Genomic DNA, 25,769 nt, shown 5'->3' with positions numbered 1-25,769 from the left:
CTCATTTCATCTGTGTTCAATAGTTCCACCTACTGGAAAATTGGAGTAATGCAAGAAGGCGTACACAACCATAGAAATGTAATTCATGCAACAAAAGTAATTACACTGTCACGTGCAGTAGTTACTAATTGCAAATCGGCCATTAAGCAAATATCATTAGCATTTGGACAGTTAAAGAGTGTGGTTCATGCAGATGACTTGGTTCAGTAAATGAAACAACTTAATGAAAACAAATAATAATATTTAATTTTCAAGTAGACTACTTCATGTTTCTTCATTATAATTTCTTACACAGGTTTCAATATTTTTTTGTCTTTTTCTCACTTTAGTACAAAACATAAAATATTTTTATAAATTTAGTGCAAAACAGAAATTTAACAGACCAAAGAAAAATTCAATACAAGGCAGAAAATAAAAGCAATATTCATTATTTTTGCATTGCGTTATTCAATAGCTGGTGAATATTTGATATTCAACAACAGGAGTCATGGTATTAAATGGCCAGAGATGCTGAAGATAAAGCTCTTCACTTCATGAAGACACATGCAGCCTAGTAGTACTAGATAATAGAAAACATAATTATAATCACCTCATGAGAAATGACGCATTAAATGATATGAATGTCGAATATTTATAATTATATGATGAGAAAATAAGCAATTTGCTGCTGCAAATGCACATGCAAATTCTACTGATTGCATTGTTGCGACTGCTATAAGGAATCTCTTGATCTATTACTTTGAACATGCACCAGTGACTGTAATACCTATCAACTCAATTACGTTGACATTTTCAATTTTTTTTATGCACTGTTTCCTTTTCTAAATGTGATAGGTATGGTTTTTATTTAGGAAGGACAAAGTTTATTGTGCAGCATTGGCTTTTGTTGATGGTGTTGGCCTTGTGAATGGGCCTCAAGGGCAAATCCAACAATCTAATGATCTCAGACAAATTTTGTTGTATGACATGCCTTGAGATTGCCTTCCATAACACATTGTGCTTTTATATGGATTCCAAAAAACAAGGCTGTCATTTTTAATGTAGAAACTACTGATGCTGGTTTACAAAAAAAAAGTCACAAAGTGCTGAAGGAACTCAGTGGGTCAGGCAGCATCCCTGGAGAACATGGATAGATGAGGTTTCCAGTCTGTCTGACCTGCTGAGTTACTCCAGCATTTTGTGTCATTTTTAATACTGGCAAGTAGATTTCAAATGGTAGCGGGTTCGATTTCTGTAATCCTGTCATGCTTGAGAAGTCTTTGGGCATCAGGGATGATCCATGGACAAACTGTTCTGTGATTCATGAACTAATAAACTTGAGGAATGAAAAGAAATCTATCCAGGGTTATTTTTAATTTTTCCTCGTCTTTATTATTTTCTAGTTTTAAATGAGGCATCTCGTCATATTTTAACTGGAGTGGATGAGATTATTAGAAACAATATTAAGGATTATGTACATCTGCCTACCTGTGTTATTAATTGCTTTATATACTCTAGGATGAATGAATGAGTGATTGATACTTTACGAGGAATGGAGGGAGATGAAATTATTTGCCATAGTAGGAGCCTGGCCTGGTTTTGCCTTTTATCTTGCACTCACTGCTTTCAAAACATCTCCTAGAAATTAAAAATTGAGCAGGAATATTACAATATTTATTCTTCCCTCTCTAAAACCCTTTAAGATTTATAATATTTCACTGCTAATCTGGCTTGGTCATTAAACCATCAAACCCTGTCAGTATCTACAATTCATCGTCACACTGGGCAGAAGGGAACAACGAAGAAAGCCACAGAATATCATATAAGCAGGCCACTTGGCCCACATCCCTCATCAATTTTTTAGCAGAGTTATCCAGTAAGTCCAGATGACCAGGGTTCTGTAATTTATTTCTGCCATCAAAACATTTTCCTTCTAACACCGCTACAATCAGGTAATGCATTCCAGATCCTTACAAAGGCACATTAATTATTTCAATTGATAACAATGCACATCTAAAAATCTTAATTGTTTTAACACTGAAGAGCTGCCATTATTGTACTGTTATGGCATACTCCGATTATCCTGTTACAATACTGATGTTGTCAATAGATAGTTTGTGGTAGCTGCAGGAAATTTTAGAAAAACACAAACATTATTTAAAAGAAAGTACTTTTCTCTACATCCCTATTTGAACCATGAAAAAGGCTTGCTGTTTAAATAGGGATTCTGTCCGTCTAAATGCGATTTCATCAAGACTGGCAATTTCAGTTCACATAACTGAGCAGTCGAAGATATAAGGGTCTATAACAAATTAGCATTAAAAATTAAAAACATCTGAAAATAAATAAACTCAATGGCACACTTACCTCGTACATGCATGTAAAACCCAACCAGTGGTATATACCAGATGAGAAAATACTAGCTGAAATAAAAAATTCAGACATAGGACCCAAAAGAAAAGTTTCAGTTTCAAAATCCAAAATCTATGTTTGTAGATCAAGGTCTGTTAATGTCCCTTCTCCAAATTCTTCAATCCTGGAACTTCCTCCGTTTGAAAATTGCCCAGAATCTGCACTGGTTTGACCACTTTGATCATGCATTTCATTCTCAACTATAGATGTAAAGGAACCCGAACAGGAGCTTAAGCTCTTGGTTTTGGTGACAACTATGAGTGGATCACAGCACTCCTCTGAATCTTCAACTGATGTCAGCACGTGCAAGGGAGTTCTTTGGGTCGGCTCACTGAAGCACTGCAAGAATAAATCAATGAAGAAATATTTACCAAATGGGATTGGGCATGACACATTACTCTGATACAATATTAGTCAAAGATAAAATAGTAGGATCAAAAGTGTTTCTCCAGGTTTAGACTGAAGCTATTGTCGGCATAAAAAGTTTAAATGAAATAAATACCTACAATCTACTTTAGTATCTTAACTACAAGGTCAGAACATGGGCTATCCAAATTTGATGACAATGCAAAGCTTGGTGGCAAAATAACATAGAATGAGCACGAAGTGACTGCAATTGCATGAACATACAATTGGGCGGCACGGTAGCGCAGCGGTAGAGTTGCTGCTTTACAGCGAATGCAGCGCCGGAGACTCGGTTCGATCCTGACTACGGGTGCTGTACTGTAAGGAGTTTGTACGTTCTCCCCGTGACCTGCGTGGGTTTTCTCCGAGATCTTCGGTTTCCTCCCACACTCCAAAGACGTACAGGTATGTAGGTTAATTGGCTGGGTAAATGTAAAAATTGTCCCTAGTGGGTGTAGGATAGTGTTAATGTACGGGGATCGCTGGGCGGCACGGACTTTGTGGGCCGAAAAGGCCTGTTTCCGGCTGTATATGATATGATATGATATGATATGATACCAGGTCGTGGTGCATGGTTTATGTAGTTGTTTGAATTGTTGCTTTTTTTTAGTATGGCTGTATGGTAATTTGAGTTTCACTGTACCTTAATTGGTACACGTGACAATAAACAGACCTATGAACCATTGAAATGAATAGGCAATATGTTGACAGAGGGAGGATTTTGTGGGCACAGAGAATAGAAAACAGGAGGGCCTGAAGTTTGCAAGGAATGGTTGTGAATCCCAATGCAATTGCTAATATTTCCCAGCAAACCTCTCTGTAACTCTGGGAGTCCTGAAAATGCATCCAGTTGCCCACAGTGGTTGACTACAATTGCAAATTCTGGGACAATACTTTATAAACAGTAGAATATTTGTAACTGTCAGTGTTTTATAGAGATCTCTACGAGCTTGCACAAAAAAAAAAGCTTGTTCAGATTTCCAGCATGTGTGTTTTTTGCTTTTGGGTTTTGGAAAAATCAATGAAGTACACAGTGATAATCTCATTTAATATATTGACTAGGGAATATCCTTTGACCAGTACAACAGGCAACCCTGCTCTTCTGTGAGTGGAACAACAGGGTTGTTTGTCCATCTGAGGCAGTAATGTTTTGTTAAACTGTATTAATTCCTCAGTGAAAAACAGGAAAATATGTTTAACCAGGATATGGGCAAGCCTCTGGTATGGGTCCAAAACCTACAACCTTCTCATTCAAAGTTGAGAGTATTACCATAAAAACATTCTTGACACAAGGCATGTTGGATTCTGTTAATAACTTTGACCTTTCCTCCTCCATCACTTTGTGGTTATAAGATGCAAATAAGTTACAGGAAAAATATTACGACATTAAGTAGATTTCAGTCTCTTGACTATATTTCATTATCTTTGGAAACCACATTGTAAATTGGTTGGGAGAGTGACTGCCAAATATCAATCAAAGAACCAAACTTGGAACTTGACTAACCTGAGCATGGTTTCATCAAGTGTCTGAAAATTGCTTTATATCTTTAATTTCTTTAACAAATGTACAATGATATTTTTCCATGAATCAGCAACTAATTTATTAAATAATAATTTGCAAAAGTATGAAAACGTAATGGTCACACTGGAAGATTATATATCAACCATGAAAGAACTCAACAGTGCAAACACATCCATGGTTCAGCATGACTGCCACAAAACGTAAAAAGAAGGTAAGTAAAATGGAATAGTTGAGAAGCCAAGGTATATTGAGAAGTATACTTGACATAAATAATACATTTTACATAATGACTTAAGAGTTTTCATATTACTTTTTAATCAGGTTGAAAAAGGTAGTCCAGATTGGAAAGAGATTACATACCTCTTGCATATGTTCTGGCAAGGTGTGTGGGGGAAACAAGGCATACTTTATGCATCTGTATGTGCAATGTATACACAAGATGCATCCAACTGCTACAATGAAACACACCACCAGTGAAATAAAGAAGCCTATAACAATCTGCCACTCGGGAATAGCACCTAGGGAAAAACAAATTTAAAAATGTATGAAAATAATTTTACAGCAGTAATTACAAAAAAAATATCCTTATGATACCCCAACCCAATGCCATTGAATGGTTTGTTCTTCAACACTGATCTCCTCCAGATGGGAATGGGAACTATACATTATGGAGAAAGCAATTAGTCTACCAGCATGTAGAATGATTTAAAGACGGCATTCCTCACATCTCCTATTAGGTTTCTCCTGAATAATACAACTAACAATTTGACCTAAACGTAGTAAACTGAGTCACAATCCTTTTGATATAGAACACGTTGAGCTACTGGATCCCTTCCTTTTGCTAGCCGCAATACTGTCTGCTTTCAAATGGGATGGCCAAAGAACACAGAGCAGTAAAGAATACAAAAACAGGCCCTTCAGACCACAATGTCTGTATCAAATATAAGGCTAATTTAAACTAATCTCCTTTGTCCCTATGTTACCATAGCCCTCCATTCCATTCCTATCTAAAAGTCTCTTGAAAGCCACATACAATGAGAAGCACTTATTACAATGCCCATTTAATGCAGGTGACCTTTGATTAAATTTTCATCTCACGGGTCAGAAAGAAAATTCCACTGCCATAACAAAGGCTGCATTTTTGTCCATAAATCTAGCTCCAATAGAAGCAAAACTAAGTTGCACTATGAGATGACAATGCAGTTGCAACAGTGGCATGTTCACTTACCCAGATTGGGAATAACAAGTAGCAAGAAAATGAAAGACTCTAAATGTTTGGGGAATATCCATTAAAGAATACCACACATATCACATTATTTTAAATAGGTAAAATCGTACCATCAGTCTTTTTGCACACAACCGAACTACCCTGTCCTGTTTTGTTGTACACGAAGCTGAAAGCCAGTACATCCAGACAGTATGTGGTCCAAGGGTCAAGCTTCAGAACTACCAATCTGCTTGTGCTGTGTTTCTCCTGCAAATTGAAAAGGAAATACAGAATAAAGCATTTAATTTAACATACTCCTCATATCGCAATACTATATATTTCTAGATAAAGAATTAATTGCTTTAGTACTATGCAAAATGCAGTTAAGAACATTTGATTTGATCAAGTCTAATTAAATTCATTTCCAAGAGTCCTGCATTTCAGTGCTTTTCAAAGTAGCTTTCAGTGACAATCCAACATGGACAATGTTGCATTATTTGTGATAAGAATGTATTGATTTTAAGTGCTTAAAGTAAAATATTACAATTACTGCACATTCGCCTGATATTTCCAGATAGCAGGAAACAGAAACAATTCAGAACGTTTCTAACATGGAAAGAAAATGGTATTAGCAAGTTTGTTGAATTGAAAAAAAAATGGGGGTTTTGATGGCACATCGCAAAGATAATTATTATCCATTAATTGTTATCAATCAGCATATGATAGTTAGCTTTGTGATGCACCTTGTTTGCATTGTTCCAACTCTGCAGTGAGCAATAAATTCGACTAAATATGTGGAATATTCAATTGAGTGATATGAAAATTTGACACCAAAACAATAAAATTGCAAGAATTTTAAAAGGACATACTAACATTTTCTTCAAGTTTCAACACAGCCAAGTCATCCTCTCAACATCCATGCCTTTTAACAGTGGCAGCAACCAGTCTCAAGAAGAATTAAAGAAATCCTAATAAGAACTATGCTACCTCTTTATCATTTCATGCAGAAAATTCCAGCAGAAAGCACCTAAGGTCATGGTGGCACAGCGGTAGAGCTGCTGCCTTACAGTGCCAGAGACCCGGGTTCAATCCAGACTACGGGTGCAGTCTATATGGAGTTTGTACGTTCTCCACATGACCTGCGTGGGTTTTCTCCGGGTGCTCGTTTTCTCCCACATTCCAAAGACGTAAAGGTTTGTTGGTTAATTGACTTTGGTAAAATTGTATATGATCCCCAGTGTGCAGGATAGTGTTAGTGCATTGTGATCGCTAGTTGATGCGGACTCAGTGGGCCGAAGGTCCTGTTTTCATGCTGTATCTCTAAACTAAACTAAGTAATTCAACACAAATGTGTCAACATCATCAATACAGAAGAAATACGGTGTCTGGTGGCAAAAACTAACGTGCCTAAATAAATATCAAAAGGAAACTTCCAAGATGTAATGCTGATAAACCTGAAATTATAAAGCTCATGTTTCAAGGGTGCATTTCATGACCTCAGGTCACCACAATGCTCTCAATGCACAGGAAGCATTATTTCTTCAGTGAAATGTAATCACTGCTGTATGTAGGAACTAAGCTTTGCCATCAGGGTATCAGTTAAATGTAATGTGTGATGCAAGAAATGTAGCAGTAGTTGGATGCGCTTTAAAGCCTTTTTAGATGTCACAGCAGTAAAAGCTGAGAAACACCACAAATTATCCATGTCCTCCAGAAATGCTGCCTGACCCACTTAGTTACTCCAGCACTTTGTGTTTTGCTTAAAGCAAATTATATATAGTTTACATGTTACTCGGTACCTTTGCCAAAACTATGTGTAATATTCTGGCATCCTGGCAAAGGGTATTACTGAGGCTGATTCTATATTCTACGTATAGTGAGGATATTGAGATTCTAGAAAAGGTTGCACATCAGGGAAACCATTAAGGAGTCAAATCATTGCTTTGTATGGACAATCCCCAAAATGCAGAGTTATTTACTTTCAAAGCTTAGGAACAAAGGGATTGAGCGGCACGGTAGCGCAGCGGTAGAGTTGCTGCTTTACAGCGAATGCAGCGCCGGAGACGCAGGTTCGATCCTGACTACGGGTGCTGCACTGTAAGGAGTTTGTACGTTCTCCCCGTGACCTGCGTGGGTTTTCTCCGAGATCTTCGGTTTCCTCCCACACTCCAAAGACGTACAGGTATGTAGGTTAATTGGCTGGGTAAATGTAAAAATTGTCCCTAGTGGGTGTAGGATAGTGTTAATGTGCGGGGATCACTGGGCGGCACGGACTTGGAGGGCCGAAAAGGCCTGTTTCCGGCTGTAGATATATGATATGATATGATATGATGAGTGCAGTTGGATTATAAAGCCCATTGCCTGCTGGGTACCTCCGACATTGTATTTTTACATTTTAGGCCAACACCATAATACCATCCCATCTCATCTCCAAATTCATGAACTTAAGAATCAGCACCCTCCACCACTGAATCCTTGACTTTCTGATCAACAGTGAAGATAGGTGACAAAACTTCTTACAAAATAATTCTCAACACTGGTGCCCCACAAAATTTTGTTCTTAGTCCCTTAGTATACTCATTATACACTCGCGATTGTGCGACCAAATTCGGCTCTAACACCATCTATAGGTTTGCAGATGAAACCATTGTGCTGGGCCGGATCATGAACCATGACGAAACAGAGAATAGGAAGGAGATAGAGAGCTTAGTAACATGATGCCAGGACAACAACCTCTCCCTCAACGGTGCCAGGACACCAATCTCTCCATCAATGTCAGCAAGACAAAGGAGCTGCTTATTGACTTCAGGAAGTGTGGTGGAGTACATGTCCCAATCAGCATCAATGGCACAGAAGTGGAAATGGTTGAGAGCTTGAAGTTCCTTGGCATTAATATTACCAAAAATCTGTCATGGACCAACCAGATTACAGCCCCAGTCAAGAAGGCACACCAACGGCTCTATTTCCTGAGGAGACTGAGGAAATTCAGCACATCTCCAAAGACTTCTCCAAACTTCTACAGATGCGCCATAGAAAGCATACTGTCCAGTTACATCACAGCTTGGTTTGGGAACAGCTTCACCCAAAACCGCAATAAATTGCAGAATGTCCATCACACAGACCGGTCTCGCCACCATTGACTCCATCTACACTTCACTCTGCCTCGGAAAAGTGGCCATCATAATCAATGACTTATCTCACCCGCGTCATTCCTTCTTCCCCTGCTCCCGTCAGGTAGAAAGTACAGAGGCTTGAAAGCATGTACCACCAGGTTAAGGAACAGTTTATTCCCTTCTATTATCAGAAGTATAAGAAAATAACTGCAGATGCTGGCACAAATCGACGGTATTTATTCACAAAATGCTGGAGTAACTCAGCAGGTCAGGCAGCATCTCGGGCGAGATGCTGTTATCAGGCTTCTAAATGCTTATTCCATAAGCTAGAGTACCATTGATTCACCTCTACCCCATTGCGGACATTGGACTTTGTCTATGGATCTGACACACTACAATACTGAGAATTATATTCTGCATTCTGTATCTTCCGCTCTGGCCTAGCTATTGTACTTGAGTTTGACATTTTTGTATTTATGTATAGTATTATATGGATAGCATGCAAAACAAAGCTTTTCACTGTACCTCAGTACACTGTACACTTGACAATAAACCTGAACCGAAATTCTTTGAAGGATTTGAAAATAAAGATAAGAATTCTGAAACTGCCTGCGAGACTGATCCAGTTTAAGTTCATAAGTGATAGGAGCAGAATTAGGCCATTCAGCCCATCAAGTCTACTCCGCCATTCAATCATGGCGGATCTATCTTTCCCTCTTAACCCCATTCTCCTGCCTTCTTCCCATAACACTTGACACCCGTACTAATCAAGAATCTATCTATCTCTGCCTTAAAAATATCAATTGACGTGGCCTCCTCAGCCTTCTGTGGCAATAAATTCCACATTTACATCAACATGAACAGGGTTACTGGTGATGGAATTTTGTGTAAGTTACAGTGCAGGCAGCAAGAGGTGAAGGGTTATTAATGTCTTGTTAAATAAATTGCAAATGATGGATGCTGTATAAGCTAACACAGTTACTGTTTCTCATTACCCAGCTTGACAAAAACATTTAACGCACATTTAAATAACACATGAAAGCATGTTCTTATGTTGTAATGCAGATGTGTTGATTTTTTTCTTTTGAGAGTAACATATAGTGAAACTTTGCTTCACATTACATACGTTTCTAATTTCATGAGAATTTTTTTTCCAGTAGGTTATCCTGTACTTAACATCTTTATAATATGTTTCTATAGATGCATTATTTTCCATATGTAGTTCGGAAATGTTGACAGTAAGCAAGTGCCCTTTAGATTCCACCTGTACAGACGGTGGACCAATTTCATCTGTAATTTAAAAAAAAGTACAATTCAGAGATCAAATACATAATACATAATGTAAAAAAAGTAGATAAAATAATTAAAAATATTAATTCCAGAAAACAAAAACTCTCTCAAATTCAAATCAGATTACAACATAATTGTGCCTCCTATTTAATACCTGATCCTGGTTAATGAATCATTTTAGTTGTGAGTTTAATACCAACTGTAGCAATAATCCAAATTGTTTTCTGATAAAAGGATATTAACCTGAAGTACTAACTCTCTAGTCTCCTTTCAAAGTTACACCCTGGTACACGTTATTAGCATTTTCTGTTTAAAAAATTTTTTTTTCATAAGTTTGCAATTAAATTACATGGTTACACCTTACAACATCATAAAGACAACTTTGGTGAAAACACTAGATACAACAGCTGGACATCTAGGGCAGTGAAATTAACTCATGAAGTTAATCTAACCTAGGCCAAACAAAAGAGGTAAAATTAATTCTGACGGGTTTTTTGAGTCAGTAAAAAATGACTGTCTTCTCATTACAAGACTTGACATTACCAGGATCAAAATCTTGTATCCTTTCAGTAATTATTATTCACCATCAGGTATTTGGAAAGACATTTTACTTCAATAATGTATTACACATAACAGCTTAATTGGAACATTGATCTTAGATATTTTTAACATCCAGTTCAATACAGCATCAATCTTGTCCTGGTGTAATTCTTGAAAACTATCTTCACTATCCATATTGATAATGTCTACGGCTCTGCCCTTATCAACCTTCTTGGTTACTTCTTCAAAAAACTCAATCGAATTTGTGGACACAACCTCCCACGCACAATGCCCTCCATAACATTTGGGCCAAAGACCCATCATTTATTTATTTGCCTCTGTACTCCACAATTTGAGATTTGTAATAGAAAAAAATCACATGTGGTTAAAGGGCACATTGTCAGATTTTATTAAAGAGTATTTTTATACATTTTGATTTCACCATGTAGAAGTTACAGCTGTATTATACATAGTCCTCCCATTTCAGGACACCATAATATTTGGGACACATGACTTCACAGGTGTTCGTAATTGCTCAGGTGTGTTTAAATGCCTCCTTAATGCAGGTAAAAGAGAGCTCTCAGCACCTCGTCTTTCCTCCAGACTTTCCATCACCTTTGGAAGCTTTTATTTCTGTTTATCAACATGAGTACCAAAGTTGTGCCAATGAAAATCAAAGAAGCCATTATGAGAAAATGAACAAAAATAAAACTGTTAGAGATATCAGCCAAACCTTAGGCTTACCAAAATCAACTGTTTGGAACATCATTAAGAAAAAAGAGATCACTGGCGAGCTTACTAATCGCAAAGGGACTGGCAGGCCAAGGAAGACCTCCACAGCTGATGACAGAAGAATTCTCTCTATAATAAAGAAAAATCCCCAAACACCTGTCTGAAACACTCTTCAGGAGTCAGGTGTGGAGTTGTCAATGACCACTGTCCGCAGAAGACTTAATTAACAGAAATACAGAGGCTACACTGCTAAATGCAAACCACTAGTTAGCCACAAAAATAGGATGGCCGGGTTAGGGTTTGCCAAGAGAGCAACCACAGTTCTGGAAAAAGGTCTTGTGGACAGATGAGATGAAGATTAACTTATTTCTCTCAGAGTGATGGCAAGAGCAAAGTATGGAGGAGAGAAGGAACTGCCCAAGATCCAAAGCATACCACCTCATCTGTGAAACACGGTGGTGGGGGTGTTATGGCCTGGGCATGTATGACTGCTGTAGGTACTGGCTCACTTATCTTCATCGATGATACAACTACTGATAGTAGTAGCATAATGAATTCTGAAGTGGAGAGACAAATCCTATCTGCTCAAGTTCAAACAAATGCCTCAAAACTCATTGGCCAGCGGTTCATTCTACAACAAGACAATGATCCCAAACATACTGCTAAAGCAACAAAGGAGTTTTACAAAGCTAAAAAATGGTCAAGTCTTGAGTGGCCAAGTCAATCACCTGATCTGAACCCAATTGAGCATACCTTTTATATGCTGAAGAGAAAACTGAAGGGGACTACCCCCCAAAACAAGCATAAGCGACAGATGGCTGCAATACAGGCCTGGCAGAGCATCACCAGAGAAGACACCCAGCAACTGGTGATATCCATGAATCGCAGACTTCAAGCAGTTATTGCATGCAAAGGATATGCAACAAAATACTAAACATAATAACTATTTTTTATTTACACGACATTGCTGTGTCCAAAACATTATGGTGCCCTGAAATGGGGGGACTATGTATAAACATTGCTGTAATTTCTACATGGTGAAACCAAAATGTATAAAATTACCCTTTATTAAAATCTGAGAATGTGCATTTTAACTGCATGTGATTTTTTTCTATTACAAAATAGAATTTTGTAATATCCCATGGTATTGGGGGTAGAGTGTTGACATGGATAGAGAATTGGTTGGCAGACAGGAAGCAAAGAGACAGGAGTAAACGGGTCCTTTTCAGAATGGCAGGCAGTGGCGAGTGGAGTACCGCAAGGCTCGGTGTTGGGGCTGCAACTATTTACCATATATATTAATGATTTGGATGAGTGGAATTAGAAGTAGCACTAGCAAGTTTGCAGATGACACAAAGCTGGGTGGCAGTGTGAATTGCGAAGAGGATGTTAGGAGGTTGCAGGGTGACCTGGACAGGTTGAGTGAGTGGGCCGATGCATGCCAGATGCAGTATAATGTAGATAAATGTGAGGTTATCCACTTTGGTGGCAAAAACAAGAAGGCAGATTATTATCTCAATGGTGTCAGGTTAGGTAAGGGGTAAGTGCAACGAGACCTAGGTGTCCTTGTACACCAGTCACTGAAAGTTGGCATGCAGGTACAGCAGGTAGTGAAGAAAGCTAATGGCATGTTGGCCTTCATAACGAGAGCATTTCAGTATAGGAGTAAAGAGGTTCTTCTGCAGTTGTATAGGGCCCTGGTGAGACCACATCTGGAGTATTGTGTACAGTTTTGGTCTCCTAATTTGAGGAAGGACATCCTTGTAATTGAGGCAGTGCAGCGCAGGTTCACAAGATTGATCCCTGGGATGACGGGACTTTCATATGAGGAAAGATTGAAAAGACTAGGCTTGTATTCACTGGAGTTTAGAAGGATGAGAGGGGATCATATAGAGACATATAAAATTATAAAAGGACTGGACAAGCTAGATGCGGGAAAAATGTTCCCAATGTTGGGGAGTCCAGAACCAGGGGCCACAGTCTTAGAATAAAGGGGAGGCCATTTAAAACTGAGGTGAGAAGAAACTTTTTCACCCAGAGAGTTGTGAATTTGTGGAATTCTCTGCCACAGAGGGCAGTGGAGGCCAAATCACTGGATGAATTTAAGAGAGAGTTAGATAGAGCTCTTGGGGCTAGTGGAATCAAGGGATATGGGGAGAAGGCAGGCACGGGTTACTGATTGTGGATGATCAGCCATGATCACAATGAATGGTGGTGCTGGCTCGAAGGGCTGAATGGCCTCCTCCTTCACTTATTTTCCATGTTTCTATGTAAATCTCAAATTGTGGAGTACAGAGGCAAATAAATAAATGATGGGTCTTTGTCCCAAACATTATGGAGGGCACTGCATAATCAAACCATCTTTCCAAATGCTTATTTAAGCTACCCCTCAGAATTTCCTCCAGTAATCTTCCTACCACAGATGCTTTTTTTCCTTACTGATCTACAGTTCCCAGATTTCCCAAGTGGTAGAATGGTGAACAGGAAAACAGTAATATTGTAAAATAGAAAAAGCATGACACAATTTTGCTAACTAGATAGAGCAAATTATAACTAGATAGAACAAGTTATAATGTTCAAAATATAATGTGTAATTGAAAAACATTTCGACGCCTCAGCTCTGATTTCATAAATTAAATAATATTGTTTCATCAGATGCTAACTGAAGCTAGCTTATTGATTTGTAGCTCTTAGTGTTTAAATTCAGATCAAAAAGATGAAGAGTAGACCAAATACTGTGTGCATTTTAAGAGTTTAAATTTTCTCACTGTTCTTGTAGGGAATAAATGGATCTGTGCACAACCACGCCGACGTCTGATTCCCCTGATGGGCACGTAGCCGCAGGATGTATTCTCCATTAAAAATAATGTCTGCTGAAGTGAAATCACACTCTGTACGGGCGATGCTTTCACATCCCTTCACTTTCTTCCAGTCTCCAACATTACTAAGAGGAAAGAAATGAAGGGTGAATCAATACAATACAATACAATACAATATATCTTTATTGTCATTGTACCCAGGGGTACAACGAGATTGGGAATGCGCCTCCCATACGATGCACTAATTTAGGTAATTTAGACAGCAGCAACCCAACGAAACGAACAGTTGTAACAGTTTTGGACAGGGTAAAGTGCAAGTTGATCTATGCGTTGTGGCCATCCGGCTCAGCAGGACCGGTTCATAGCAGCTATGGCCCTGGGGATGAAGCTGTTCCTGAGTCTGGAGGTGCGGGCATAGAAGGCCTTGAATCGTCTGCCCGATGGAAGGAGTTCGAACAGACTGTTGCAGGGGTGTGAAGAGTCTTTGTGGATGCTGGTGGCTTTTCTGAGGCATCGTGTGTTGTAGATGCCCTCCAAGTCTGGTAGCTGTGTTCCGATGGCCCTCTGAGCTCTATGGACTACCCGCTGTAGAGCTTTCCTTTCTGCCTCCGTGCAGCTGAGGTACCACACAGGGATTCCATGCGTTAGGATGCTCTCTATGGTGCAGCGGTAGAAGGTCTTCAGCAGCTGTTGGGGTAGACCAGACTTTTTCAGTGTTCTTAAGTAGAACAGTCTTTGTTGTGCCTTCTTGACCAGCGCAGCAGTGTTATTGGACCATGTTAGGTCCTCCGAAATGTGAGTGCCCAGAAACTTGAAGCTGGACACTCTCTCCACACTGACCCCATTGATAGAGATCGGGGCATATTCCCCGTTATGTGACCTACGGAAGTTGATGATCAGCTCCTTGGTCTTGGTGGTATTTAGGGACAGGTTGTTATCCGAGCACCAGTCCGCCAGGTTCTGCACCTCCGCTCTATAGTTTGTTTCATCCCCGTTGGTGATCAGCCCGATCACCGTTGTGTCATCTGCAAACTTGACAATGGTGTTGGTGTCGAATGCAGGAACACAGTCGTGTGTGAAGAGGGAGTAGAGCATGGGGCTCAGAACACAGCCCTGTGGTGTGCCGGTACTCAGGGTGATAGTGGAGGACAGGTGCGGGCCCATTCTCACTGCCTGCGGTCGTTCCAGCAGGAAGTCCAGGATCCAGTCACATAATGACGAGCTAAGGCCTAGCTGGTGGAGTTTGGTGATGAGCTTGGTGGGGATGACCGTGTTGAAGGCGGAGCTATAGTCTATGAATAGCATCCTCACGTACGTGCCCTGTCTCTCTAGGTGAGTCAGGACAGTGTGAAGAGCCAGAGAGATGGCGTCCTCTGTAGATCTATTTGCCCTGTATGCAAATTGATGTGGGTCCAGTGAGTCAGGGATGCTGGATTTGATGTGTGAGAGGACTAGCCTCTCAAAGCACTTCATGACAATCGGCGTTAGGGCAACCGGGCGGTAGTCGTTCAGGTTGGAGATCTTTGCTTTTTTCGGCACCGGAACTATGATAGCCGACTTCAGGCACTTGGGGACCGTAGCCAGAGATAATGACAGGTTAAAGATCCTGGTGAATACCTCAGCCAGCTGTTCAGCACAGTCCTTCAGTACCCTTCCTTGAACACCATCCGGTCCTGCAGCCTTGCGTGGGTTGACCCTTTGCAGAGCGCGTTGTACCTCCTGTGTGCTCAGTTGCAAGACCTGTCCCCCCGCCTCGGCTGGGGTTCTTTCACTCAAGGTGGTTTTGCCAGTTTCAAAGCGGGCAAAGAAGGTGTTAAGCTCGTTGGTCAATGCCATATCGCTGTGGGGGCAGGCAGGGCTGCTCTTGTAGCCAGTGATGTCCCTGACACCCTGCCACATGCTTCTGGTGTCCGTGGTGTTGAAGTGGTCTTCCACCCGTTGCCTATGGGTGTCTTTGGCCCTTTTAATACCTTTGCTTAGGTGTGATCTGGCAACACTGTATCACTGCGCAGAGTAGACAAAGGGTGGCTTTCTTGACACATCAGACAAGACACAAAGTATTGGAGTAACTCAGCAGGTCAGGCAGCATCTCTGGAGAACATGAAGAACAGACTGAAGAAGTACCCAATCCGAAATGTCATTTATCCATGTTCGCCAGAAATGCTGCCTGACCTGCTGAGTTACTCCAGCACTAGTCTTGTTTTGTAAAACAGCATTTGCAGTTCCTTGTTTTTACATTTTAAACGTCACATAAATATTGTTACAGTCAAGAACATGCAAATACCGTGCCAATATTACAAAGTTTCAGTTGACGTCATGACTGCTATGCTAAACTTGAACACAAATGCTAATCAGGAATATAACCAGCATAAGCCTGTCCAAAAAGATAAGAACGAGACTGGCTTGTAAATATGATGACTGAGGTTAGAAAAACGGTTGTTCAGCTTTGGGCACAGAAATTGTATGTTCATTTGAATGTACAAATGAATGCAAATGAATGTGCATTTTCAATCAGAGGAAAGTTTTCTGTTTTAGAGAAACAGCATTGATCAGGCCCTTCAGCCCACGCCGACCATCAATCACCCATCAACACTAACTAAATGTTATCCACTACCTGAACACGAGGGGCAATGTACAGACGCCAATTAACCTACAAACCCACCCGTCTTTGGGATGTGGGAGGAAACTGGAGAACCCGCAGGAAACCCACGTGGTTACGTGGAGAACATACAAACTCCACAGAGACAGCAGCTGAGATTAGGATCAAACCTGGGTCTCTCTTGCTGTGAGGCAATGGCTCTCCTAGCTGCACCACTTGAAGATGATTAGTTTAATTCCTGAATCCAACCAGGATTAAATGCAAACAATTGGAAGCATTCCAAACGGCTTTTGTCGACGCGTAAATTTTTGTCGACGCGTAAAAAATTATACAAACTGCATGTCAATTGCATTGGCAGAAGTGTGTGGTAAACAGCATTCAAACATTAAAGGCAGATTTTGCTGAGATAATGAAGTTTCTAACCCCCCACTATTTAATTCTGATGCACAATGCACCTATGTGGTTTTTTTCTATCCTGTTGTGTGTCATTTGAAATCTGGCAGGTAGGACCAGTTTTAAATTTATTACAAAGACATTTAAAAATTAGACAAATCTTTATATAAATAAATAACATAAACTGATAGGAGGGTATATCAGAGGAATTAAAATGAGAGCCCACGAGTGACTCAGTTAATAAAGGTTGCACCTTTATTATCGACCAAATGTTTTCTTATTCTATTTTGGGGCAAGTGTCTAGAACAGTAGTGAACTGCACTTAGCACTCATTTTAAACTGTACTGAAACCAGCAACTTTTCTGACTATTACTGACATGGGCAGCAGGTTTACAAATACAGAGTTAAGGGCAGCAAGCTCAATTAAAATAACATGAAATTCTCCAGTTCCAATATTATCATTGCTTTTAAGGGAAAGAGGTGCCGAGTACAATGATAACTGAGTACTATGTTTACATATCTGTTGTGCTGCTGCAAGAATGAATTTCATTGTTCTGTTTCTGGACATGTGACAATAAAACACTCTTGACTCTTGATAGACACAAAAAGCTGAAGTAACTCAGCAGGTCAGACACCAACTTTGGAGTAAAAGGAATTGGTGAGGTTTCAGGTGGAGAAGTGTCTCGAGTCTTGAGTTATTTCAGTTACTATTTGTGTCTATCTTCGATTTAAACCAGCATCTGCAGTTCCTTCCTACACTCTTGAGTCTTGAACATGTTCTCTTGGGTGGATATCAGCGTGGAGGGGAAATTGCAGCAAGTGGCTTCTCTGGGTATCCTCAACCAATTAAGACCAATAATGAAAATGTGTAGGAAGGAACTGCAGATGCTGGTTTACACCAAAGATAGACATAAAAAGCTGGAAAAATAAGGGAAAGTTTGGTAAGGAGAATCTAGCATTGGAGCTTGATGCCAATAACTGTTCTACTGTATCACTGCAGTGTCTTGCACCCTCATTTGCTTCCATATATGTCTAATAACCAGACATTGTGAGATACAGCTGGTTCTCACTGTCTTCAGCCTAAATTAGTGTTTGTCTTGGAGTCTTACCTGTTAGCGGATTCTGTTCCATCACAGGCTCTGATCTACTGGCTTGCCATTTAGCTCATAATTTCAGTTGTTAATTTGGTGGTGAACCTTTTTCTCAGATATAGTTATTTTCTGGGGCTTATCTAAACACACCCCTTAATAAAGGAAAATTATTAATTCTTTCAATTGCCTGTAGCATTGGCAATCTGAATGTATGGGTGTTACTGAAGATTTCATTTTAGTATATGAGACAGATTCTTTAAAGATTAGATTGTAAATCACAGTTTAAAAACACCTCATGTAATCCCGGGATGCAAACATTTAAGAATGTCTGCCTCTCTCCTGGCTGCGGAAACTTAAAACACATCTTATCTCAACACTTGACTGCTCTTATCTCTTGCGCAGGAAGGAACTGCAGATGCTGGTTGTACACCAAAGACGGAACACAAAATGCTGAAGTAACTCAGCGAGACAAGCAAGCATCTCAGGAGAGAAGGAATGGGTGACATTTTGGATCGAGACCCTTCTTCAGACTGAGTCTGAGACTGAGACTGAGTCTGAAGAAGGGTCTTGACCTGAAACGTCACCCATTCCTTCTCTCCAGAGATGCTGCCTGTGCTGCTGAGTTACTCCAGCATTTTGTGTCTATCTTTGGTGCTCTTATCTCTTCATGTTTACCTCAACCACGTCAAAGTAAAACTTACTTTGTCAAGCTCATTAGGTCTCGACAAAACAAGAGGATCTAAGATTGATTTTAAGATTATCTTGATTGATTTCATTCTCTTTTCAATATCTTCTATCGTCTTTTCCTTGTCCTTTCCGCTTCCTCCTTCTCCTGCCTGATCATTTTAGCTCTTTTTGTAGAGTACTACAAGGTCTCTTTCTGAAAGAAGTTAACAACTCAACAATGACTGACTTACCTTTTATAATTTACAGTATAGTTCACACTGTAATTACTGTTCTTCGCATTGTCCCACTTTAGCAAATACTTGAGATTAAATGCCTGAATTTGAATATTTCTTGGGATCTTTATTTCTCCAAACACTGTTCAAAAATAAATAAAATGAATGACTTGTTAATCTCAGAAGCAATAAATTACCAAACAACCTCAAAATGTTTTACCTCCTCAAACAAAGCACATTCAGTTCTGATGAAAAGGTTATCAACCTGAAATTATAATTGTCTCTTGCTCCACAGATGCTGCTTGACCTGGTGAATATTTCCATATTCTTGCTGCAAATCTCCAGCAAAGGCAACTTTTTTTATTCAAACAAGGAACTGCAGATGCCGGTTAATACACAAAAGGATACAAAGTGCGAGAGTAACTCAGCAGGTCAGGCATCTCCAGAGAGGCTGCCTGACTGGCTGGGTTACTCTAGCACTTTGTGTCTTTTTGTCTACTTTTCATGTTGTTTATGGCAGATATTTTATCAACAAGATTTTTAAATAAATGAAAGGACAATTAAATCTATATTTAATACGTAACATAATATTATGCAATAATTGATCCCCCACTTGTTCAGCAATTAAGCTCAATTTATAGGAAGCTCAGTACTGAGTGTTGGTGAGGTGCTTTAAAGTACACATCAGGCAGAGGAGGTATAGGTAAGGAAATGTAAGGCTGCAACAAGTTGGCATCCCACAGCTGAGAGCTATCTGGGAGTTCAATATTGGAGCCATGGCAGCCACATTCTTTGAGAGTTCTGAACTTCCTGACACAATGAGATGGAACTGTTTGACAATAAGCCTTTGGTCTCTGGGTGATAAAGAAAATCAAATATACTTTATTATCTTGGAAATCTGTTGCGTCCAAGAATAAAATTTAATTTAATCACACAAATCACCTGTAGTTTACACCGTTAATTCGGGAAATGGTTAATAACCGAGAAGGCATTTGCAATGGGGCCTGCGTTTTCTGCCGTGACACAGAATGTTTACTAGTCGAATGCAGGGCAGTATAATTACAGTCTCCACGGGCCTCTTTTTACAATTGCATTGGAATTTAGTCCAAATAATAGCGATCTTCTCAGGCTGATTCACATCAGATAATATTAGTGGGTGTAGGAAATGACATGCTGCATGCAAGACTTTGACCTGCAAACATTCTGGTAGATTGAGAAGGAAAACAGTCAAGGGTGGAGATGTTTATGTCATTAGCAAGGAAAATATAGTTGAGTTTTTACCAAATGGTTCTTTAAAAAGTTTCTCACATGGAACATTTTATTCATAGTTTAAACAAGCTCTGGATAGCTCTGGACAGTACTCTGTTTCTTCAGGCAGCAATTTGAGCTATTCTGAGACGACAAATAATTAGAAATGAGATTACTAACTAACATATTCAGGACAACTCAAAATTGTTAAAGTCTTTTAACTTTATCATTAACTTCTTAATCTCTTTTATATATATAAATTAGAGCTTTCAATGGAAAAAAAATAGATGAGGAACAACTGTGCAAGAGTAAACTGATGTTTCTTATTGCTTCACGTGGTGAAAATTGTATTTTTTCACAGCCATCCATAGAGTGTAGTCTATGGTAAGTGAGAAGAAAGTGCATATTACTTCATTTTAAGTTTATCCTTAACTTAGTCATTTGAGCTAGTGACTCTTGTCACAAGTAATGTTCTTGCGAGTTTGAAGCTTTTAGCTGGAGCTTGCAGTTTTAAGTAAGGAGGTAAGCAATGGACATTGAGAAGGGACCCCTTTGGAAACTATAACCTTTTCAGCTGAGATCAATGAACACCTGTTGTTTGGGTGAATAAAAATGGAGGCAAAGAAGCAACAGTATGTTTTTCTTCTACAGTGGTCCTTGGAGAGGAGTTGCCTCAGAGTGTGGACTACAATTAGTGTGAAGACTTTGGTCAGGAGGATCAATGAGAGGATCTCAACACTAGACATGGATTGTTGCAATGGTGTCAGGTTGTTGGTGGTGAGTATTTATAGTATTTACAGTGCGTAAAGACAGCACAGGAACAGAGATTGGATTATACTTTAGAGGGATCCTTTCTGAAATAAAAAGTATTACAGGCGAGTTTGATCCTGCTATGGTACAGCTTGCTGTGGTTTTGAAGGCATATTGAATACTTAGTTTAGTTTAGTATAGAGATACATCGCGGCACACCACGTCTGAGCCAACCAGCGATCCCCGTACACTACCACTATACTACACACTAGGGACAATTTACAATCTTTACCGAAGCCAATTAACCTGTACATCTTTGGAGTGTGGGAGGAAACTGGAGCACCCGGGGAAAACCCACACGGTCACGGGGAGAACGTACAACCTCTGTACTGACAGCACCCGTAGTCAGGATCAAACCTGGGTCTCTGGCGCTGTAAGGCAGCAACTCTACCGCTGCGCCACTGTGCGGCCCCACTTACTTTTATTAAGTGGAGCATGGCTAACAGCAGAATTAACACAGAAATTTGACACCACATGATTGATAGAACATCCCAGATTTGGTATTTAAATACCATCATATTTAAAGAGCCACTACCAGCATTGGTCAGTAAAACCAATAAAATCAACTGGATCAGTTATGATTGGAGGAACATTAAATCTCCCAGTGGAAGTTTGATGAGGAATAACACCTAAAAACACCAATCAACCAGTTGTGTGTTCCCAGTTTTGCCTTTAAACTTCGTCTTTTAATGAACCAGCTGCGAAAACCACTCAATAAACAGCCTGGTCGGAAAGGAACATAAAATGGCATTTTCGTAACATAATCATATAGAATCCAGAAGAATCTTAAATTATTCAAAAGGTTTTCTCCACACCACCCCAATTGGAAAGTTTACTTAATTTGTTACACCAATCTAAGGCTGCACTCCACTAGTTTTACCAAATGCCCTAAATTTGCTTTATCTATGCTGTCGTGGACATCTGAATGGCAACCTTCAATGATCTCCTTTCAAAGCTGAACATTTTTGCATCTTTCCAAATAAAGTTTCTTATGTTAGGCATTGCATGATTCCTTTGCATCACAGTATGCAGCAGACTGCATCATTCAAGTGTGACATCTACAACTTGTACTCCAATCTGGCCGCACAGTTGAAAACTATATTCCCTTTATTAATTGATGTTCAATTGTGTCAAGAGACAAGTACTATTTATTATCATATGCCCCGAAACAGAACAATGAAATTCTTATTTGCAGCACCACAAGAAGTATCTAAATGCAGTAGATGCCAAAATAAACAACACAAAATTGTTCAATAAATTAAAAAAACACACGAAAAGTGCAAAAACAAAAACATAGCCCCAAGTCCCTAGTGAATCAAGGCAGTTCATAATTTGGAGTTTAGTTAGTGTTCATAGTGTTCATCAACCTGATGGTTGTTGGAAAGAAGCTGTTCCTGAAGCTGGACATTAGTTTTCAGGCTCCTGTACCTTCTTCCCTATGTCAGGAGTGAAATGAGAGCGTGGCCAGAGTGGTGTGGGTTCTTGATGATTCTGGCACCTCCCATCGACCCCTTCGATGCCAACTGCAACCTTTAATTCCTTTAACTTCAACATACTTTAATGAACATACGTTCATCCAGAACTTTCCTTGCCTCTCAACTTTTAAATCAATCTTCTCAATTAAAATATTTTGAGCAATTTATTTAATGGCGTCTGATTGCCTTTCCAGGTTCAGCCCTCCTTCCTAGTTTTGTAACTGCCTGAAAATATTATCGTTTATACTCCCTACAAATGAGGTAAAAGCCAATGGAACTAGGGCATTTAACGTGAATGCCAAATGAATATGTTTCTGTTAATGTATTATTTTATTTAACTTTATAATTAAAAATTACAACGCAGAAGTAAAATCTACTACCACGTGTGGCGGCAGGCAGTAGATAGAACTGTTTGGTGTACATTTGTAACTTTGTCAGTGCCAAAACATTGGGACACTTGTGTGCAGCCTAGGTGAGGTCTGATATACGAATTTACCGGGACGTATGCAAAACTAAGCATTTCATTGTACCAAGGTACACGTGACAATAAGGTCTCATACCGTATCATAAAGTACAGGCCTGTTAAGTTACTGCAAGTAAGAATTTCAAAGTTCTGTTGTCGGTACATATGATAATTAAACACTCTTAACTCTTGATTCGCTCCTGAGGTCCTGGATGCTCCAGTGCACTTTGACTAATTTGCGAAGCAAAAATAAAAAATTTAAACTGAAGTATGCAGAAACCACAATTTTGAGGTGACCTGCAGGTAATGCAACTTTTAGATAGTGAAAAGTAGGCCATGTCTATCCCCTCCTAATGAGACTTGCATTTTGTCCATAAACAATCAGATAAGAGTCCAGAAAGCACAGAGCATGATGCTGCACTTTCGAAGCAGATGAAGAATTAGAGATGAGGGGAAAAACAAAAGCTGTTATAACTTTCCAAACAGTTTAACACCTACATGTTTTGTAAGAATGCACTAAACAGAAACACCAAGTCAGAAATTATCTGACATAAACAGAAATTTTTGAAAATACAGAGGAAATAAACAAAAGCTTCACAACTGCATCTAAGTAGGAAAGAAAATAAACCCACTAACTACTAACGTCACATTTCCCTCAGTGGTGGGGAAAGGTCAAGAAACAGTAATCAAGGGCAGAATGAGTAGTCACAATGTCGATTAACTAGAGAACGCCACATAGTTAAATTAAAAGTTTAAGAATAAGGGGTAGGCCATTTAGAACTGAGATGAGGAAAAACTTTTTCAGTCAGAGAGTTGTGAATCTGTGGAATTCTCTACCTCAGAAGGCAGTGGAGGCCAATTCTCTGAATGCATTCAAGAGAGAGCTAGATAGAGCTCTTAAGGATAGCGTAGTCACGGGGTATGGGGAGAAGGCAGGAACGGGGTACTGATTGAGAATGATCAGCCATGATCACATTGAATGGCGGTGCTGGTTCGAAGGGCCGAATGGCCTCCTCCTGCACCTATTGTCTATTGTCTAAAAGATATAAAATGTGTAGAATTAATCTTTTTTGTGATGTACCTGATGAATTGATAAGGTAAACATGATTTATGTTTCATAAGGACTTTTAGAAGACATTGGATAGTGCCACATGTACTAAAGGCAATGGGATAAAAACAGCAGTGCTGGCTCGAAGGGCCGAATGGCCTATTCCTGCACCTATTGTCTATTATCTATTGTCTATCTGTTGCAACATTGATAGAGAATTGGTCAGTAATCTGAAGCAGAATATTGAGAATAGGCAGGTAAGGTTGTTTTCTTTGGAGTGGAGGAAAGTGCCCTGAGGAGCTCCCAAGAAATGGACCACTGCTTTTCTTGTACATTAATATTTGAACAATTCCAAATTTTCAGGTTACTGAAAAGTTAGGAAGTGTACTGTTGAAGGATAGTGTTCAATAAAATATAGATATGGAGGACAGGTACATGTGAATTTTAATGTTGAAAACTATGAAATGTTATTTTTTGTTGGGAAGCCTATGAAGTGGCAATGTAAACAAGAGGGCATAATAATAATTGGATGCAAGGAACTCCAGAAGTTGGTTGACAAAACAAAACACAAAGTGCTGGAGTAACTCAACGGGTCAGGCAGCATCTCTGGAGAATATGGATAGGTGATGTTTAGGGTCCGATCTGAAACGTCACCTAACTATGTTCTCCAGAGATACTTACTGTCTGATCTGCTGAGTTCCTCCAGCACATTGTGTCTTTTTTTGGGCATCATTTTAAAAAGAGTACAAGAATAGAGAGTATAAGAAAATAACTGCAAAGAATAGAGAGTGTGGGAATGTACATCTGGCTATATCGCCAAAAGTGGTAAGGCAGGCTGGAAAAGAGGATTTGAAGAAAAATCAGAGGGTTTTCTCGATAGTATCTTGGAATTTACTTGTACCTAGGTAAGGGTGAAAAGCTTTTGTTGCCTGCTAACCAGCCAGCGAGGATTGGTTTAACTTCTGATGAAATAGTATGCATGAACTCTGATTACCACACTTCAAGCATGTAGCAGCTTTAGAGATGGTGCTGAGGAAAATTACTAAAGTGATTCCAGGAATGAGGAACTTTAGCTGTGGCAGAAATGAAGAAGAAACAGGGACTGTTCTGATAGGAGTTTGCTAAAATTAAGGGTACAGACAGAATTATTCATATTGGAGAAGAGAAGACAGAATGACAGTGGTGACCAAAAGTGACGTGGATTTGTGTTTTTAAACACAGCAAGAGGTTTGAGTCTGTAATATGCTGCCACATGGAATAGAGGAGGCAGAATCAACCCATGGGGCTGCTGCTGTATTGCTCACACATTGAACCGGTACAGACTCGAAATGCTGTAGCCGTCCACTGCAGACATCTTCCTGCCATTCCATGATCTAGTGCAATTATAAAAATGATTGTTCACAATAAAAGAAGCAAATAGCATTTTAACTAGCACGCATTTTCTGTTATTAATCACAAGTGCGGTGCTGGATGAGTCCAATGGGAGACGCCCTCAAGACAAGGGTTAAATGCTCCAGGTCCAGTTCCAAGCTCAGGCCGGCCTTACCTTCAACGACCAACGCAGCTGTCAGAGAAACCCACAGGATCACCAACGCCATGCTGCCCTCCTCTTCCTGCTCTTTTTCACTTCCTCGTCCCCGACAGCCCGCTTTTGCCCAGCATCCATATGATTTACGGGAAACCCAGCCCAGAGAAGCAAGTGTGCGTTCGCTTCTCCGACTACC

The 25,769-nt window shown here is 39.6% G+C and overlaps 1 protein-coding gene across 2 annotated transcripts; it reads right to left on the bottom strand.

The window, feature by feature from the left end:
- Positions 1-355: 355 nt before the first annotated feature.
- LOC144598965 (interferon alpha/beta receptor 1a-like) lies at positions 356-25,769 on the bottom strand. Of its 2 annotated transcripts, XR_013547935.1 has the most exons (8): positions 25,592-25,769; positions 19,020-19,143; positions 13,969-14,144; positions 9,765-9,928; positions 5,657-5,792; positions 4,679-4,836; positions 2,347-2,730; positions 356-559 (listed from the first exon to the last, which is right to left on the bottom strand). XR_013547935.1 is itself a non-coding variant. In XM_078409630.1 (7 exons), exons 1-7 carry the CDS (start codon positions 25,641-25,643, stop codon positions 2,464-2,466), a joined length of 1,077 nt encoding a protein of 358 aa, XP_078265756.1. In that variant the 5' UTR covers positions 25,644-25,769; the 3' UTR covers positions 356-2,463. The 2 variants fall into 2 exon arrangements, 1 of the variants encoding a protein (XP_078265756.1); XM_078409630.1 differs by having other exon boundaries at positions 356-2,730.

The sequence above is a fragment of the Rhinoraja longicauda genome, chromosome 12, assembly GCF_053455715.1.
Source record: "Rhinoraja longicauda isolate Sanriku21f chromosome 12, sRhiLon1.1, whole genome shotgun sequence".
Taxonomy (NCBI): domain Eukaryota; kingdom Metazoa; phylum Chordata; class Chondrichthyes; order Rajiformes; family Arhynchobatidae; genus Rhinoraja; species Rhinoraja longicauda.
Note: the sequence above shows the minus strand (reverse complement) of the source record. Positions and strands in the feature narration are given on the sequence as shown.

Bases quoted from the DNA above. Each gene is read 5' to 3' on its own strand.
- LOC144598965 (XM_078409630.1), bottom strand. From the start codon at position 25,643: ATGGCGTTGGTGATCCTGTGGGTTTCTCTGACAGCTGCGTTGGTCGTT. The intron at 9,929-13,968 runs GTGAGAAAATTT...TTTAAATTACAG, and splicing joins ATTTATTCCCTACAAGAACA to ATGAAATTGGTCCACCGTCT. The intron at 5,793-9,764 runs GTATGTAATGTG...TTCAATTTGCAG, and splicing joins ATTCTCATGAAATTAGAAAC to GAGAAACACAGCACAAGCAG.